At 36.9% G+C, this 19,095-nt stretch overlaps 2 protein-coding genes across 3 annotated transcripts; both read right to left on the bottom strand.

Annotated features, from left to right (window-relative positions):
* Nucleotides 1–995: 995 nt before the first annotated feature.
* Nucleotides 996–5,003, bottom strand: LOC103709479 (protein CURVATURE THYLAKOID 1C, chloroplastic). 2 transcript variants are annotated; one of them, XM_008794836.6, is made up of 7 exons: nt 4,853–5,003; nt 4,664–4,768; nt 3,365–3,456; nt 2,766–2,803; nt 2,183–2,245; nt 2,040–2,077; nt 996–1,282 (listed from the first exon to the last, which is right to left on the bottom strand). In XM_008794836.6, exons 2-7 carry the CDS (start codon nt 4,758–4,760, stop codon nt 1,179–1,181), a joined length of 432 nt encoding a protein of 143 aa, XP_008793058.4. In that variant the 5' UTR covers nt 4,761–4,768; nt 4,853–5,003; the 3' UTR covers nt 996–1,178. The 2 variants fall into 2 exon arrangements, with proteins under 2 accessions (XP_008793058.4, XP_008793057.4); XM_008794835.6 differs by having other exon boundaries at nt 2,766–2,852; nt 4,853–5,002.
* A 1,335-nt stretch (nt 5,004–6,338) lies between these two features.
* On the bottom strand, nt 6,339–17,489 carry LOC103709478 (TOM1-like protein 9). Its single transcript, XM_088704777.2, has 10 exons — nt 17,077–17,489; nt 15,559–15,637; nt 12,788–12,886; nt 12,564–12,680; nt 12,119–12,279; nt 10,212–10,293; nt 9,112–9,197; nt 8,268–8,453; nt 7,358–7,875; nt 6,339–7,011 (listed from the first exon to the last, which is right to left on the bottom strand). Exons 1-10 carry the CDS (start codon nt 17,175–17,177, stop codon nt 6,419–6,421), a joined length of 2,022 nt encoding a protein of 673 aa, XP_088560903.2. The 5' UTR covers nt 17,178–17,489; the 3' UTR covers nt 6,339–6,418.
* Nucleotides 17,490–19,095: the final 1,606 nt, after the last annotated feature.

The raw sequence follows: 19,095 nt of genomic DNA, 5'->3' as shown, positions 1-19,095 counted from the left end.
CTTCTATCCTTTACTATTGTTCAGATATCTCGGAGCAAAGAATGGACGCAATCATTATCTCTTGAGCTTTTCTGGATCCAACTGATGATGGTGATCGAATTTCTCTTCAAGACGATGGAATTGGTCCATAAAATATATCGGACGTGATGAAAATTCGCTCAAGCGGCCTGCAGCGCTCTGTATCCGAAACAATTCTTTAATACCGAAGTTGTTTTAAGTTAAAAAGAGAACTTCAGAGAAACCTAAATGCAGGATCCAAAAATTGAAACAATCGGTGCAGCAAGGTGACTTTTAACAATAAAAATATACCAAAAGGATGCCAATGTCTACCACGCTATAAAATCGCGTGCAAACTCCGGATGGGATGTTGGACTTGACAACAAATACATTCGTTTCTCTAATCCTTGTGAGAGCACTTTTACGTACATATGCATACCTTTTCCGTAATAAAAGAAATTAGTGTATGCTTGGAAAACCGAAGAAGAGCAACCGAGAGAAGGTCTCGGACCTCTTGGTACTCCCCCAGTGATAACAAGTTCTGTGGCTTTATAGGTATTCTGCGGAAGCAATTTTGTTTTCAGATACCTTGATTTTGTGCAGTGCCTGGGCCTTGTTCCTCCCTGACTTTTATCATTAAAAAATGAAATAGAGACTGATGTCTTCTTGGGCCCAAAATCTGGAGCAAAACCGAAATTGTGAGGTTCCATGCAAATTTGATTATGCAGTGTCCTAAAGCTGGTTTTAGGTGAGATAATAAACGTACAGAAGAAATAAAATCCAGCAGTGGCTTAGGTCCAATGCTGTGCTGTAGATATCTAGAAGGGGTAACAATCCGCTTGTTATGAGATTAAACCTACCTAGACTTGCAAATAGCAATCTGTCTTGAAATATTTCTGGGCTCCATATATGCGTTACGTGATAACATGAAAGCTATTTTGGAATCTAGTAGTTTAGGAATTTGATGGCACAAAAAGCTGAAATTGGACATACTACAATTGCCACTGCAGAATGACGCTGTAGAGCTATTGACACATGCAGTCCAAAACAATACGTCGCCAGTACATGGAGAATAACACATTGTTATCCACAAAACCCATACATAACAATGAAGCACATTCTTGGAACCCCCGGGAAATTCCAGCATTTGAAATAAATCCAAGACCAGATCCACTTTGGCTCTAAAGTTTTGTTTCCGGGCTTCCTGCCTGGTTATTACCCTGCGATCTTTCACTGCTCAAGTATATCTGAAATTGAATTCTTGATATTTCTGAATAGCTCTTCCCTGAAAACGAAAGAATAGAATCAATGAATGAATATTCAGCGAAGCCCGAAACAAGTCCAAGAATGTTGGCAGTGCAATAAAAGATGCTAGAATGCATGCTACTTCCATACAGACGGATGAGCGAGAATTTGTGATGTGGACATTATATACATAGCAGCAAAAATAAGGAACTTTTAATCACGTAATTATTTATGCACAATATCGCCAAACAAATCTAGCATTTGATTCAATGATGTGGTAGCAGAAGGTTCATAAGGCTGTGAAGGATGTGATTTTGGTAAACCACAAATTAATATCAATATAATACAAATCAAGGCGACAGTAATGTTTTTACTAGATTTTTCCTAATAAATTGTCAAATAAATTTTCCTATTTTAATTTTTTTTAAAAAAAAGAAGCTTTGGTTGTAAGAAAATATTCAGGGAGGTTGCTGAAAGTCGCCCACTAACCCAAAGGTTGTAGCACTGTTTCTTTAGCCTGCCTTTGGAACCTACTCTAACTTTTCACATAGTAGGAATCTGTATAACCGCTTGCATTTTAAACCAACAATCGACGAGATGCGACAGCATTTCCTTTTTTATGGGAATCCAATACCCATGGGAATCAGCATTTCCATGTCCAAATGAGTTACCAAACATGAGAATAGACTGGATGGGAATCTGAAACCCATTCCCACCTCTCAATTCCTGTCAACCAAACATGCCATAATAAAGGAAGTGTTTAATTAGGAATTGTCCCAGGAAACAAGGTCTCGCACCTGTCTGGTTTGAATAGGAGGTACCGATATATAAACCACTGTAACAGTCAAGAGAGTTGAAGTTAGAAACTTTAAATTTGATCTAGCATTGCTTCTGCGTTTTCTTTGTTAAAAACTATTGACAGTTGCATCAAAGCACATACCCAAGAGAACAATATTCCAATGAGCTCAAGAGCGCTTGGGATGAGAGGAAGCTTGTCGATGGCCTGCAAGTAGAAGATCATCAGTTAAAATGCAAAGTGCATGAACAACGAAGAACAAGGTAATTAGATTTGTTTGTTTAGTTTGCTCCCATGCTGAGAACATGGATGGGAAATCATCAATAAATGCAGTTCCTTGGACTGAACTTTTAATCTTTTCTCTTCATTCAGATCCTTTGCCAGTTTATCGGAATTTTGACGAGTTACTCCCGGTTTCAAGACCTTGAACTGCAACAGATAAGTAGGTGTCCGTATCTGCCAATTTAGCCTTCTACATTCCATGGCAGGCTCCTCACTTGCCCAGCATCGGCTAGGCCAAGAATTAGGCACCAATATTTAGATAGTTAATGTCAAGTTGGTAGTTGAAATATGAATTTGCTTGATCCTGTCATGGAGCCTTCTCTACTTCAAGTTGTGCACCATTGTTGGCCCCATTTTATAACTTTTAACAGTAAAAGGCTAGAGTAACAATGATGATGATACATCAATCTTGACCATTAACAAGAGCAAAGATTTTGGTAATTACCACAATGAGTTTGCTGGATGCCCAAATTGCGACAATGGCTGCAAAACCAAGACCAACAAAGCCAATTCGATCTTCAGACTTGTTCCACTGTTTCAAACAAATACAGAAGTGAAGAATTTTACGAATGCATTTCTGCACTTAAGCATCCTGTCTAGTAAATTTTACTTATAGCAAGATAGAGGCAGCACAGTATCTTTGCCTAAAGTACATGATGTCAAGTCTATCAATCATAAAACAATTAAGTACAAAGAATAATTCTGGTTATTTCTTCCCTCATACTACCCTTGTGTATAGTGGTCTCCCATAGTAAACGGTATGATATGACAGCAAACGCCCCTATTTTTCTATTGTTTTGATTTTAACAATACAGATAAATATATGTTCACTCAACATGTTGATCTCCATAAAATTTTCGGGATAGGCCTCAGATCAATATTTTACAAGCTATTAAGAAAAGACTGCACATTAAAATGCATCTTTTCTCCATTCTTGATTTTTAGCTGCTCTTGGCTGCTGTTAGTTTAAATCCAGAGATTTTGATGTATTCATGAACAAAGTGTAGACAACTACAAAGATAAGCACAAAATAAAATAACTCACAGAATTTTGAACATATTTGACAATGCTCTGGGATGAAGAATCAGAACTATCTCCAAGAGCCTTTGCAACAACTGGTGCACATCTCTGTCTACCTGCATCAAGAAACGAAGTTATAAACTTAGAGCATGTCTTGCAATTACGCATTCAAGCCTCGAGATGAATAAAATAATAAATTTAAAATACATCTAATTTTGAGCCTAAGTAACCATCAAGTTGTGAATTCTACCAGCATACCAACAAGAAATAGATGTAAGTCATAATCTTAGGCAATCACTTCCTGGAAGATGGAATTCTAAAGTGTTGACATAAATGTGTGAATCAGGTAGAAACGTGATTGACCTCCCCCACCACCGCACCCCACCATGAAAAAGAAAAAAAAAAATTCCTGTATGATAATTTCTCAAACCAATTTTTTTTAATGAATTAACAGATTGTTGGAACACAAATTAGATATTACAGTGGTCCAACCTAGATAAGCTTTATTGTATAAGACTCGGGTATTATATTATAAAGACTGATAACAGTTTATAGGACAATACTGTATTAAATTCAGGCATCATAACCCCGAATCCCTGGTTTGCATGCGATTAGTTAATTCCAAAAGTCTTAAAGCATGATATTCTGTAATGCATGGTCATTGTGATGAACTGTAAAGCATCTCAATTTTTTAAGACAAAATAATTCCAACTGTTTTTTGATTCATCCTCCCATGCATACGATTCCTTCAACCTCCACTCTCACAAGTATGATATCCAATAATTGAGCTCTGATCTTATGGAACATATGTAAACGGCTATAACTTACGATAACCTATGATCAAAAGCCACCATTAGTAAACTAATGGGCTAGAAAGCACCCATTAATATAGTGAAAAATATATACTTCCAAATCAACTGTATTGGAAATATGGCATCAAAATGAAATGCAATAGACATATAACATCCTGTGAACATAATCTAATCCGAGAATTTAATTTCTTAGGACTGAAAATCCTGCTTCTCATATCAAAGAACTACGAGAGCATAGTAGCATACGAAGAAATGAAGAATTCAAACCTTTTCTTTTTTCTAGTTAGCAGGATGGCCAACCAATTCCGTTTCCTCAAGCTTCAAAACTAACCGAAAGATTTTTTTTTTTTTCACTACAGAATATAAGATCTCAACTAAAGAAAAACTCTAATAGCGGGTTTACCCCTCTCGAACACAACAACTTCAAAAAAAAAAAAAAAAAACCGACCCGAGGGCGAAAAAAGAACGATTTTTATATCAACAAACATCAGCTAAAAGCAGCTTAAATTACCTTTCACCGTAGAAGCTGGAAGCTTTCGAAGGTTTTTGGAACTATTTTTGCTTCCACTTAAGAAAAGAGGAGGCATGCTGGCAAAGGCGGAAGCCATGTTTGTCGCTGTGAATACAGGAAAAAGAATCGTTAAATCATGAAAATAACTGGAAAAATTCATCTTTCTTTGTGGGCGTTCACAATTCGAACCTATGCCCCGAAATTTATCAAAAAGATTGAGACGAGAAGGCGAGGGTTTTCTTTTTCCTGGTGCTTCCTCTTCCGGTCGCGGACCAGGACAGTCTCACAAAAAGAGGGAGCTACAGTCTCTGGGTGGGCAAGATAATTGTCATTTTGCATATTCCCCCCTATATGTCGGACAAATTGTGGATGTCTCCGTAACGCAATTGTCGGAGTTAAATTGGAAATAAAATGAGGACTGTTTTAACTTTTAACAGCTATTATTACCGTTTTAACGTAAAATGATGATTCCAATAAAATGTTCACCGAATAAAAATTACCTTTTCCAAGTTAAATAGTAGAATTGAATTTAAAAATATTACTTTATTTTAATGAACAGTAAAAAATGATAAATTATAGTTTTGGCTCTATATTATATGAGAGCTATTGTAACAGCTTCTATTGTGGACTTGATTTTTTTTTTTTTTGTTTAATTGTTAGATTACCTTGGTATGGCAATACTGTGCTTTTTTCTTTTTGTGTGTGTGTCTCTGTGTGTGTGTGTGTGTGTAAGCAGGTGGGAAGAATACTTTGCGCATTCAAATCAAGGAAAGAAAGGCAACGAGGGGAGATACTTGACTTTAATTGGATATGTAATAACTAATGATGGGGTTCCTCATAAACAGAGTACAAGGATCCTACCTTTTCCCTTCTATTCACTACCGTTGGCGATCGCTTAATTTGTTGAATAAAGTGCTATTGGCCTTTTTTGTCTCCAAGTAGCACAATTAATAACGACTTTGCAAGCATGCAGTTAATTCTGGAATCTTGTAAGTAAATTGCCATGAAATGAGGCTACATGCTTCATATTTGAGAACATCAGTTGACCTTCTAGGTTGGTTGCATGGCAGGCCCCTCCATTGTTTAGAATTATTGCCTAGGCCAATTGAGATCTCCATAGAGCCAAATTCTTATAATAAGTGGGGCAAGGGTTGTTTGCAAAGGTATGAGCATGTCTCAGGCTAGAGTATTTTGTTAAAACTTGCTGCCAGAACAAGATGAAACTAATGGGATTTGAAATCGTAGAACCAGCGAATACGATGCTTGTCCTCTCTGTAGCTCAGAAACACAAACAATGGAAACAAAATGCTTGATGTTCTGGAATTGCATTTAAAGACTTCGCATCGATGAAATTTCTTTCACTCGACAAGCTCCCCATGTAAGATGAATCCTCTGCATCACAAAGACAATACAAATTATGGGTGTAACCTTTTCTGGTACAAATTATAGATGCAACTTGAAGAGCCTTTGGATCGTGCATTGTGACAGGAGGTAAGATACCAAAGATGAGAATGAGAAAAACACAGGAATTCAGTAACTAACAGAAATTCAGCACTCCCTGAACCATCAACGTAAGCCAGGTGCGAATGTGTACAATTACCTCTAATTAGTTGTTTTCCTTTCTCTATAAGAGCATGAACATAATAAAAATCAACAGATTAAACATATAGCCAAGTAAGCCAAAAAAATATAATTTTCAGAGAAAGTGTGATAAGAATAACAATCCAAAAAAATAAAAAGATGCACTCAATGATTTTACAAGCTCCCCATTTTATTGCCATTGGGTTTATTTTGCTTTGACTTGGCCAAGTAAACAAGATCGCCAAATAACTTATCTTCCGGCTTGGATGGTCTGTTGGATTGCTGACTATAAGCTGTCGATGAAGTAGGTATCTGATAAGAGGAGGTCATATTCATGAAATTATTGTTGTCTTTCAGGGGAAGCCCATACATCCTCTGAGAAATCTGATTTGGACTAGCATAAGGGTATGGAGCTCTCCGATCATAGTACTGAGCTGCTGGCTGTTGACCGTATCCATAACCTATCAGCTGAACACCCTGCACCGGTTGTTGCTGCATGCCTGCAAACTGCCCACCCTGAACAAGTTGAGAATATAAGCCTCCCACCTGGTTGCTCTGCATTGGCAGGGTTAGCATGCCCATCTGCTGGTTGTTCTGCATCAGTCCAGGATGCATTCCTCCAAGATGGCTGCTTTGGATTGGCCACGGATGTGTACCACCTCCAGGTTGGCCACTCTGCATTTGGTGAGGCTCAACCAGTTGGTTATTCTGAACTGGTCGAGCTTCCCATGGTGGTGGTGGAAGAGCTCCACCTTGATCATTTACATCTGTTTAAGAGAGAGTTATGTGATACTATACCCTCCAATGACTAATGAAAACTAGCTATAGATTGTATGATTTAAGAGATGGTGGTTTTGGAACTGAAAATAACAAAAATAATCTCAACCAATATCAATTAGTTCAGTATTTCCATGCAACGGTTTCTTTAATAGTAACATTCCAAAACGCATAAACTTGTAGAAGTGGAAGCAGAAATATTCAAGGACAGCAACTTCAACTTTTGACATATAAAAGAAGAGAGTTTTCAGGGATGCCACTTCCGATAGAATATTTTGTCACTTAAATGCATTTCAAAAGCAGTAAAATAGTCAAAGGAAAATGTTGAATACTTACTGTAAGGTGCCTGATGCTGGGAACTCAAGCCATGAACACTCTGACCATTCCATGCAGGATTTGCTTGATTCAACTGGGTTCCTTGGATGTAAGCTGCCTGTTCATACTGAGGTACCCCTGAGTTTGGGAGAGTTTCATTGGAATAATAGGTAGACTGCTGGGGTTGTAGTTGAAGCTGAGATGCAGCAGGATATGTCTGTGATGCTGGATACACCATATTAGAATCAATAGCACTGGTAGGTTCCTTGCTGTTATTGTTATTTTGAGAAAATACATTGGAAAGAGCTAAAATGTTCTGCCCAGTTCCAGAGCTAGCAGAACTATCAACTAGGTCAGTAACAGGTACAAGTGCAAGAGGATTTTCGGTTGTAGGTTTACTGAAATCTTCACCACTAAGAAGGTCCATATTAGGATCAACTATGGCTAGCGAGGTTGCCACACCATTGGATGCTGGAGGTGCAGGTAGCAGTAATTGCTGAAGAGGAGACTGATCGGCAGCGCTTGTGCTCGTATTGGACCTACAGAATACATGCACTATGCCTTAAGGCAAATACATTTTTTTTTTTTTTGAGGTAACTAATATAATAAATTGAAAATAATAAAATCAAAGCCTTCCACCTGATCAAAATAGGCCAAAGTCCCAACCATGGATTTAAAGGTAAAGTACTCAGAAGAAATAGTTGGACGATCATTCATACAAAATTTTATCTAACTAGAGCCTGTTTTCTAGTGCATTAAAATTTATAAGATTGAAAACAAAAGAGCTACTACACCTTAAAAGCAATTTTATACATAGATGAACTGACTTCTATTCCTCTTTTTTAAGGATATAACTAAATTCTTGATTAAAAACTTTCAAAGATGCTGAGTGAGCAATATATAAAGTTGTTTCTAAAAGTATATGGACTACCTTTGATTCTTATGTGCAGTATTATCTGCATTTGTTGCAGCAGAGTCATCAACGTCTACAAGTGCTTGAAGAGTCTTTGGCTTCTCCACATGAACAGCAGTGCCTGAAAGAGCAGCATCATGTCTTGCTAGAATCCGCTCCAACTCATCATTTAGTGCAAGTCCTTCGCGAAGTAGTTCCTCGTCCCTATAAATATTAGAAAGCAAATAGTAAACAGCCATTTAGCAAAGTATAACAGACCACAATCTCATTCAGACTTTCAAGTAGGCTCGGGTTGCACAGAAAAGATTTAATGCCTATAATGTAGCATGTTGAAGCATAATATGTTGGATTTATTTGGCTTTATGTTAAAAAAAAAGAAAAGAAAAGAAAAGAATCAAGATGCATTCAAATTAAAACTATATATGGTTTTATACACAGATTTTGAGGCAACTTTGGCAAAAAGCCAGCATATAAAACTGTTCTCAAAAATTCAGAGAGAGAGAGAGAGAGTTGCAGAGTTGCATTGAAACAGAGAGGCTATCCCCCCCCCCCCCCCCCCAAAAAAAAAAAAAAGAAAAAAAAACAAAAGAAAGGTAAATGAAACGAGAAAACTAAATGAAAGAGAAAAGGACAGTACTTTCTTTCCTAAAAGCATGAAGTTATCAAATGTTCTTTTATTTCAACAAAAGACATAAAAAATGGAAGGCTTCTTTTAAGAGGGGTATCATATTAAATAAATTACACTATAACTGCAATCTTGGCAAAAAGAAAAAAATATAGTTAAAAAATTCAACGTTATTTAAGAACTACTGTTTTTCAAGGATTACAAGCTGATGTGTAAATAACTCTTCAGAGGTCTTACGAAGTAGTGTTCACAAGATGTACCACTCTCTGCTTGTATGAACGGCACTGATCAACAAGGTCGACAAGCACGTCCTGTGTGAGCCCCTGCATATTAGCAGAAACATGGGATTCAGTCTGAAAGTTATGCACAAGATCCTATATTTGAAACTTAGTGAATACCAATCAAAATTCTAAAAGTTTTAGGTAAGGGACTCAGTTTGAGAATCAGGACTAGGTTTGGGTCTCAAATAATTACATCTTCAATCTTCTGGCTTAAGAAAAATGAGAAATGAGCCACAGGCAGATTTAAGATAATAACAAGTTGAATATGTAATGCATGTGTCAGGTGGACTTGAATCTTACCCCAACACAACCTGATTTGAACCTCAACAATGCCCAAATTCAAAGCCATTAGTTCGGCAGAGGTCACAAACCAAGACCTGAACTCTAACGGAGCTCAAGTATAAATCTAGAAGAACTGGACCAAAACGAATCAATCCCAACAAATATTATTTCCAAAATTAGAATGTAACCAAATGAAATCGGAGCTGAACCTAACCCAACATCAAATGGGAGCTAGCCTTGCCTAGCATGCCAAGTGAATTAGTTGCATCTAGGTCTAGATCCTAGATCTGAAGCTGGTTGGACCACACCCGACCCATCCCTGCTTGCAGCCCTCATTGAATCCAATACCTAATAATTTCCAATAACCAACATTTTTCCATTAAACCAAATTACGAGTTATTTGAGCCTAGCATACAAAATTTGCATTTGATTGACTGGTGTTCATAAAACTAAAGGAATCAAAATATGTATGTCCATATCTAACCAATGCAAATGGCTTCGGTTCACTTGAGACAATCCAGAAGTGCAAACAAGTTCAAATAATGAGTTTATAGATACTTCACAAAACTAGAAACTGAGTTAAGTTTTTGCAGCATGATGTTTTCAACAGCCCATGCCAGCCATTGTTTGATGTTTCCATCCAGATATCCAAGTTTCATTCAAGATTTTTAGCATTTGCATATTTAATCACTAGTCATAGTAAAATTCAAGTTTGAACGGTTACTCTCACTTTAGATATGAAAAAATAATCAGCAGAGTCCATTTGCAGATTACCTTTTTGTTCCCAGGTTCTAAAGCATTAAGCATTTGTGCAAGAATATCAACAGCACTGCGGGCATTCTCGATTTCTGTAAGGCTGAACAAAGAGACCTAGTTTCAATTTATAACATCAAATATAGGAACAGAAACAGAAAAATAACACATAATTATTAAAAAGTTATTCAGAATAAAAGGAAATTGAATAAAGAGCTGAGACCGATAGACTGGATTGGAAAAGGGAGGATAATAGGAAGTTGTTATACCCCATTCTGCAGCTGTAGTTTTGGTTACTCTTCCTTTTATTTCATATATCTAATCAGTTTGGTAACTAGAGCCCCAAATAAAGTGAAAGCTTACAATTTACCACTTACTAGGCTTGAATACTTAACCAGTACAGGTCACCTCCACTACCACAAATTTAAATAACATAAACAGAGTTGGAGTTTGACAAATATGTAAATATAAACAGGCAACAGATCACAAAATCTTAACATATCATTTTCACATCATGCAGCAAGCAATCCATAACCATTGTCAAACACCCTGCCCGTGCATTATGAAAGTTAGAAGCAAAAGGAAAATGAAATTTCATTAAACTGTACTAGAAATAAAATTTACAGATGACAAAAGAAACGTGAAACTGAAAGACAAATAAGGTAATATTCAAGTGTGATCATGTTTGTTGTAGCTTTCTGCTTTTCATAGTTAAGACATTTAGTCATCAGATAAGGAGGTTAGTTTTCAAAATATAGTGAAACATCAAAATTCATCCCGTGACTTTCTTATTTGAAAAAAAATATGGTCTTTGAAATAGAACTGAGATTGAAAGCATACCAAGTCAAACCCATCCCAAAACCACAAAGCTCCGGTCTCTATTGATTCTTGCTATGAATTGGCAAACCACAACTTTCCTTCCTCTATGTATAGGTATTATCTTAATAATTAGCAATCCATTTATCGTAATGCAATAATAGAAACGCTAATCTAAAGACCAAGATTTGACATACCGGTCAGTATCGTACCGTACTGTACCAGTAGTAAACTAGTATGGACTCTCATACTGTATCGACATTCGGTGCGCCTCGCAGTCTCGTAACATATCATGTACCGACACTGTAATAGGATGGTACTAGTATGGGGTCCGGTACCCAGATGGCAAACCTTGCTAGAGACCCTAATATACAAGGAGATTCACTTGTACAGCTCCCCTATTTCTGTAAGCTGCAAGCATTTGATAGAGAGGAAGGTCTCTTTGATGACAGTGTGGTTTATCACTTATGTTAATATAAGATGGCATATGATAGATCTAATGAAAGCTTCTCGGACAATTTAATTATCTGAAGTACATTGTGAACATATTAAAGGTTACTCTTGCACAAAGTACTTGCATCTCAAACAAATATTCCCACAAACAAACACTAGCTATTGAACACTTAGCAATCTATAAACACCAATTTATTTTATCACTTAATAATTTAAAATAACTCAGTGATAACATGTAATTATCTAACAATGGCAAGTGGATCTTAATAGCAAGGTTTGCCATACCAGTGCATATCATCCCATACCGAGCATACTGTACCATACTGGTATCAAATCGAGACTCAGTGTACAAGCATACCGAGTCTTGGTACACCGAATCGACACTATGCCAGCATTACTAGCATAATGTACGGTACCGAGATAGCAAATCTTGCTTCATAAGCTTCAAGAAAGAACATTCCTTAAGAATATGGTCTCAAAATAGTATTAGACCTAGCAAACTGCTCTTAATAATAGTCGTAGTAGTAAGACTTAACAAACTAATATAATACAAAATGAACAAATTATATTACAGTACATGCCGATGTTGCACTTCTGAAAGCATATGACATGCTAATTAGTATATTAAAACATTGGGCAAGGGGAACTACACAACACACCTCAAAGCAAGAAAATCTGAACCAACGGAAGACTCAGGTGCTTCTTCTTGATAATTGGGATTTTGCAAAGATTGAGGATAGGATGTCAAAGGCTGTGTCTGCAGAGGAGTAAATATAGGTGCAGATCTCTCAGGCCTTCGAGGAAATACAGCTCCTGCATGCTAATGGACAAAAAATACCTCAGGAAAATTTCAATTGAGAAAATATGTGTGTGCATATATGTACCAACTTATGCAAGTACCTAAACATGGTGTTTATGATAACCTAAACATGAATTGTCACTAAAAAGATGTCAAAATAATGTTATCCACCCCAGCAACAGTACTCTGATGGATGGACATGGGTCAGCTATCTAAGATAGTTTGCAGTGAGAGAGCCGCACTTCAAAAAGGAAATATATCTATCACCACCTAACTTGTAAATTATTAGAAGTCTGAAAGCATACCAACAACTCCTGATATGCTGCAAAATATTGCGGATATCTTGCCTGTGGACCGCCAAATGCTTCTTGCCAAGTATCTATTAACACTAGTACCTTCTCCTTGACATGAATATCAGGTTGCTGCATGGATTTAGAAAGAGAATATGACATAATTTAAACTTTTCAAAAGGAATCAAGGACAAAAAAGTGGATAAGGATTAAGATGATTCTTGAGATGGTATTAAAACCTTCTTTCTCACTATCTTCACCATTTCATGCAGGATATCTTTCTCGGCAACATGCATGTGGACTATATCACCGCAGTTCCTTATCATTGTTTCCAAAAGCTGGTAGAATTTGAAGCAAGGACACACTGCCATTAGTCTAGGATTTCTGAAACAAATCAACAGCAACAGTATAACAGAAAAAACTGATAATGGTGCCGAGGTTGCAGGGTAAGAAAACTACAATGACTAATGCTTGACAAAGGCATTGTTTTCTCCTCATGAATTTGCTATGTTTCCAGACTTGTCATAGTAAATATGTTTAAAAAATCTGTTACCCAGACTCTTTGATTTAGCGCGAAATAACCACATCCAACACTTGAGCATGGGAATTGGTATGACACTGGGACATCACTTGGACATGGCTCCAGAAGAAGAAATTCTTAGATATTGAAAGGATCTAACTCCTAGACATGCAACCACACCCAATACAAGCAACTACACCCAAGACATGAATCAGAGTCCATGCAATGTGTCTTATAATAACTTTCATCCCTTGACTCAAAAAAACTATTGAGACTTCAATAAATCATAAATACTTACTAGTACAAATCTATCATCATCGAAAGTGTTAAAGGCACAAAGACAAAAGTATGAACAGAACAAATAAATCAAATAAGTATAAATACTTCAAATAGCTGTCTATACTTGATAATTCTAGACATTAAGGCCACTATTCTGGGCATAACTGACCGAAAGGTGGGATGAAAACCATTTTTTTAAACCTTGAATAAATCTAAAAGATGCCACAGCCATGGAAAAACAGATCATAAAACTTAAGAAAAGACTTTAATAAAAAACAGATCACCCCTTGTTTTTCATAAAACCTGTTTTACAAAGTAATCAGGGTTTATGCTTATTTGTTTTAAGAAACCTCATAGACAACCAAACAGCCTGAAGGATTTTCTCCATTTTCTCAGTAATGAACTTGTAATATGCAATTTAACATTTGGCCTAAGCTGAATCAGCCTCAATTTTGACCCTAAAAAACAAGAAAAATGAAAATATGGTTTTAGTTGGGACAGAATTTGGAATGTAAAACATGTATATGCATTAAACAGAACAAAGTTATGAGAATCAAGAATGAGCACAGACATATATCATAATGCAAACTCTTCCCTGATGAATATGAACTTAATGATAAATACTCATTTCACTTAGGTTATAACTGCCCACAAGTGCATTAGGGCATCTGATAATGCTGGATAGCCTAATAAAAAAAGGGATCATGCTTTGTAACAACAATGATTTACAATAAGATATCTATTACCTAGATTTTTGCTAAATGAATAAAATAGTTAGGTTTAAATTGTTTAATCATGTGCTGTAAAAAAGTGTCCTCATGCTTTCCCTCTTTACCTTGATTTTAATAGGCATCACCAGTTTCCTTGAACAACCTTCAAGGTCTCAACATACACGGCTTCAGGGTTAGGAAGGGCTCGGAGTTTGGACCTAGTTCCCATCCCACTTGTATCTTAGAATGTCTCTTACTTTGATTAAGAAACATTGAGTTCTTTTTATTAATTTTAGCAAATTAAAAGCTTATATCATAAATCAAAGCTAGTATCACAGGCCTTGTTCATGACTTGGGTGCTTCATCATGATTAAGCTGGAAAACTTTCCAATCACATGTGTAGTCGTTACTCTCAAAAACAGATAACCTAAGTCACTAGTTGGTTGGAAAGTGAACTTCCATCCTTAAGTAATAGGTACAAGGTTTATCCTGGTCACAATCTTGCCAAACCTTCATACTTATCACATTTATTTGTCATGGACGCTAGCAAGTCTTGTAGCATTGAATTTTCACAGTTATGCATGCATACCTTCTAGAAGCAAGGTGTGTATATGAAGAAATAACATTTTCAGATACTAATTACCACTTCTTAACGGCTTGAATTTGATGCCTAAATACAACGGGAACAAAATTTTCTGTCATTAAATTGAGAATTAGAGACCTAAAATAAATATAACTATTAATGTCAAGGAATATCCTAAAACTGTATAAAAAGCTTCTATAGAAAAGGATTCCAACATTGCTAGACTCTGAGAAGGACGAGTCCAAGAGGGAACTCCTCTTAAGTTGAGATTCCATGATTCTGTACATAATAAAAATCAAATATCTTTCAAAACCCAAATTCATAGTGATTTGTTGGTAATCGCAAAACATAAACTTATCTACATTAAGAATGAACTATACCAAATAAACCTAAACAAATTTCACAAGGAAGGCACATTAGTGTCTGAACCACATTAAACTCTTCTAAACTTTATCTAATATCTAAAATCTTTAATGGTAGTGACATGCATTATAACTGGTATATGTTAGACTTTCTAAAAATGATAATTAGCGTACCAACACGCATTTATATATAATTATCTATACATATATGTTTAACTTTTGAAAAAATGACAATGTCATAAATGAAAGATAAAAAGACAGCATATGTTACAGAATATATTAAGCTAAAGTTCCTCTAGTTAGATTGAATCTGATGATGATGATGACAATTGTACTGAAAAATAGAGTCATTGGGAAGCAGGTGGAAGAAAGATGGAGGTGCAGTATGTAAGGTAAGAGATCAAGCTACTTCAGAAATGCAAAAGATAAGATCAAGGGACTCCCGGAAAAACAGTATTCGTGGCAATTACAAGAAACAGCATGAGATTATTGTTGAAATAATACATGCCAATAAAGCAAAATAACAGAAATTAATAGAAATAATTGTGGTGCTTACTGTCAATGCAAGAAGCTGAACCTTTGGATTCTTATGTCCAAGACGCTTCTTGAGTCCTTTTACGGCATCCTTTGCTTGTCTGGTAAACCAAATATTGACAAAAACTAAAATATTAGAGGAGTGAAATTACTAATATTCTCTCTTAGATATCACACAGCATCAACCAACAGATGCCATTATACCAGAGCACATAAATGAAGTATAAATTTTAAATATGTTTATACTCTTAAATTATACAGATGAACTTCGTTGTCTGAATGTTTCCGAATCAGTGCCACAAGAGCAAGAAAATATAAGTGTTCATGATTTGCGATATTCCTATTAAGAAGAAACTAATATTATATAAATATAAGCAGAAGTCCTAATTTCAATCAAAGAAAAGTATACAGCAGATTACGCAATCCAAAAATCTAGAAGTCTGGGAATATCTTCTTGCAATATTCCATGCATAGCCAAACAAAGGCTGTAAATTATAGCAAACAAGAATGCATGTCTAGACATGAGGACTTCAAATACAAGAAAGTCATTTCTATACATACATGTGCACACACATAATGTGGGCATCCATGAGTGTTTGCCTATACATGGGAATTCACATGTATACATACTTATGAAACGGAAATGAGTCTAGTAAAATGTGAAGCATACCATTAGAGAACTCAATAGTTGGGTAATTCTTTTTGATATATGCAGCTTCAGAAAAACAACCTAAAGTATGCATTGGATAACAGATCATCCAAAGATTTTGTTTGGACAGGTAAGTGCGACTAAGCTAGGAGAACAGATCTCACCACTCGTGGGTGGATAGTATTAACATAAGAACCATGGGTTGGCACATCTGAAGCATGCATTTGATTTCTACATGAACATCAAAAAGACGGCGTTGTGCATTTTCCTCCATTTGGTAGCATCTAGGAAATTGACATTGCAATTCGCACCAGCGTGTTAGCAAACTCAATGATGTCGAGGGCATGCAGAAAGGTTCTACTTTCATCTTACCATGGTGACTGCATTAGTTCAAAATCTCCTAAGATCTTGCCGAGCTCAGTGTAGAACTCCCTAAAAAGGGACACTAACCTCCATAAGACTCACAAATAGAAAAAAGTAGAAAAAGCACTTGTATCCAACATTTGAGTATTTACTGATGGTTCCGTAGCTCGAACATATGATATCCATTGACCTATTTCCTATTTCCACCGGCCAAATTTCTCCGCATAACAGATTCAATTTATCCATCATGTAATATCGAGACATCCTCGGCTCAAATCAAAAACCTATTCTTAAACCTACCACATTACAAACAGATGCAATACAACCCTGTATTATTATCTTTGCTGTGAAAGAAAAAGAAAACGTCAGCTTTTAAACTAAAACACCCCTAAGACTCGAAATGAACCAGCCCTGTACAGTACATCAAATAAAAACCTCAAAGAGATCCAAATTCGAATAGGATGAAACAGCAAGATTACTTAAGAAATAGAACAGAGAAAGAAAACTAGCAGCGGTGGAATCTGATACCCAGGGTCGCGATTGCAAATGTCGCAGATCCCCATGTTCATCGCCCAATCCGGACCGATCTGCATGACGCTCGTCGCCCGATCCACCAACGCCCCCGCCATTGCTGCAGCCCCAGCGAACCAAAAAGTGGGATCTCGGCGTCGAAACCTCTTCCTCCGCCGATCAGAGAGGGGTGCGTCACAACTCACAAACCCTGGGGGCGGGCGGGGGGAGAGAACAACCCTAATCGATTCCTGGATATCTCTCCTTTCCCTTCGCCGAAGATGCGCTGGTTTTCTTGCCTATATTCTATTTAAAATGGAGAAGAAAAGGAAAAGGAAAAAAAACTTTCACCGCGGCTATCTTCGCGAGGCTCGCTTCGCCGATGCGTTGTGTTTTTATTTAAATGATTCCATCTTTTACCGAGTCGATTACGCCCAATGGGAATACGCCCATGTTTTTTTTTTTTTTTTTTTTTTTTTTTTTTTTTTTTTTTTTTGTAGAAACGGCATTTCATATGACTCTAACTTGAGTACATCCAGCCAAATCAAAGGAAAGCAAAGAGTAAAGGGTAGGAGGAATATCTCCTACAGATGTCCATATGACCTCCCCTGAATGCCGGGCAACAAAAGAGGCAACCCAGTCTGCCACACTGTTCGCCTCCCGAAAAACATGTGCGGCCTGGAAGTCACTCAGCTCCTGAGCCAATCGCCTAACCTCGCGGATGAGGGGATGCCCATCACCAAATCTGTCCACTCCTCGTATCCAGTCGATCACCACAGAGGAATCTCCCTCAAGACATATATGCTCAGCACAAAGTACCCGCCTCGCATATGCTATGCCCTCCCAGGCTGCCCGCAGCTCTGCCCCAACTGCGGCAAATCCCGACGTACGGCACCCGCCAGCAGCAATCAGCCTGCCCAGATGGTCTCTGATAACAAAGCCAGCTCCTCCTGACTCTCCGTCCACCGACATACTACCATCAAAATTCATTTTTAGATAACCAAGGGGTGGGGGTACCCAAGAAACTAGGGCAAACCTGGGCGCTGTGGCAGCTGAAAGAGTATCCCAGATGTCCCTGGCTATCCCAGAAGTGAAGCTAATGGCATCTGTAGTAACCTCCCTGGCAGCGTTGTTAAGTGAGGAGTGGGGTTGGGATCCAGGCGTGGCAGCGTCCGCCACCATCTCCGCATTTGGGTGGGATAGGTCATAGGTGCCAGCTTCCCCACTTCTCTAGTGGAGTTGGGTAGGAAGGAATACTGAATTTATTATTTGAATTTTTTTTTTTTTTTTGTGTCCGAGGATGGAGATGGAATTGTATATATATATATATATATATATATACTTTTGTAGTTTAACATGGGCAAAGTTTGGATGACATATTAGAATAATCTCTTACCCATTGAATAAAAATGAGAGAAAAAATTCGACTCCTTTCCAAAAAAAAAAAAGTAAAAAAATAAAAAAATGTAAAAAAATTAACTTTTTTCAAAAAAAAAACAAGTAAAATGACTCTTCTCCATGCATAAAAAGAAAGAAAAGCATTTATCAAGGTGTGATGTTCCACCAACATGCTCATCTTTGTAGTTTTGATCATGTAGTATTAAATCTTAGCATATGCAACACAAATGATTGGTGTAACTAATAAATGACCATGATCCAGTTTTTTCTGAGAGATACTTAGTTTTAAGATCCGTTGGGATTTAATCTTGAAAAAAAAAAGCAAAAGAAGTCTAGATAAAATTGCTTGAGTTTAGAATTCTAAAAGTTAGAGATTAAGAGTTGGAGAAGTATTATGGAGTTGAACTCCTAGATCGAGTAACTTGAAAATAAGAGACACAATGGAAGTATCTTGAGAAATCAAAAATTGTGCTCTTCAATAATCCATAGAAGGATGGTCTTGGAATCTATAAAATTGCTGAGTTGTAAGAAGGTAGACTTGTGCTCAAACATTTATCATGCGATAGTAGAGAAAATAGAATTTTTATATAAGTATCATGGTTTCTACTAATATAAGAACATCTTAGAACAATAATACTA

This window comes from Phoenix dactylifera, chromosome 9 (genome assembly GCF_051530095.1).
Source record: "Phoenix dactylifera cultivar Ajwa chromosome 9, Ajwa_hap1_PhDact_Kaust_v1.1, whole genome shotgun sequence".
NCBI lineage: Eukaryota > Viridiplantae > Streptophyta > Magnoliopsida > Arecales > Arecaceae > Phoenix > Phoenix dactylifera.
This window is presented reverse-complemented; position numbering and strand designations above follow the sequence as displayed.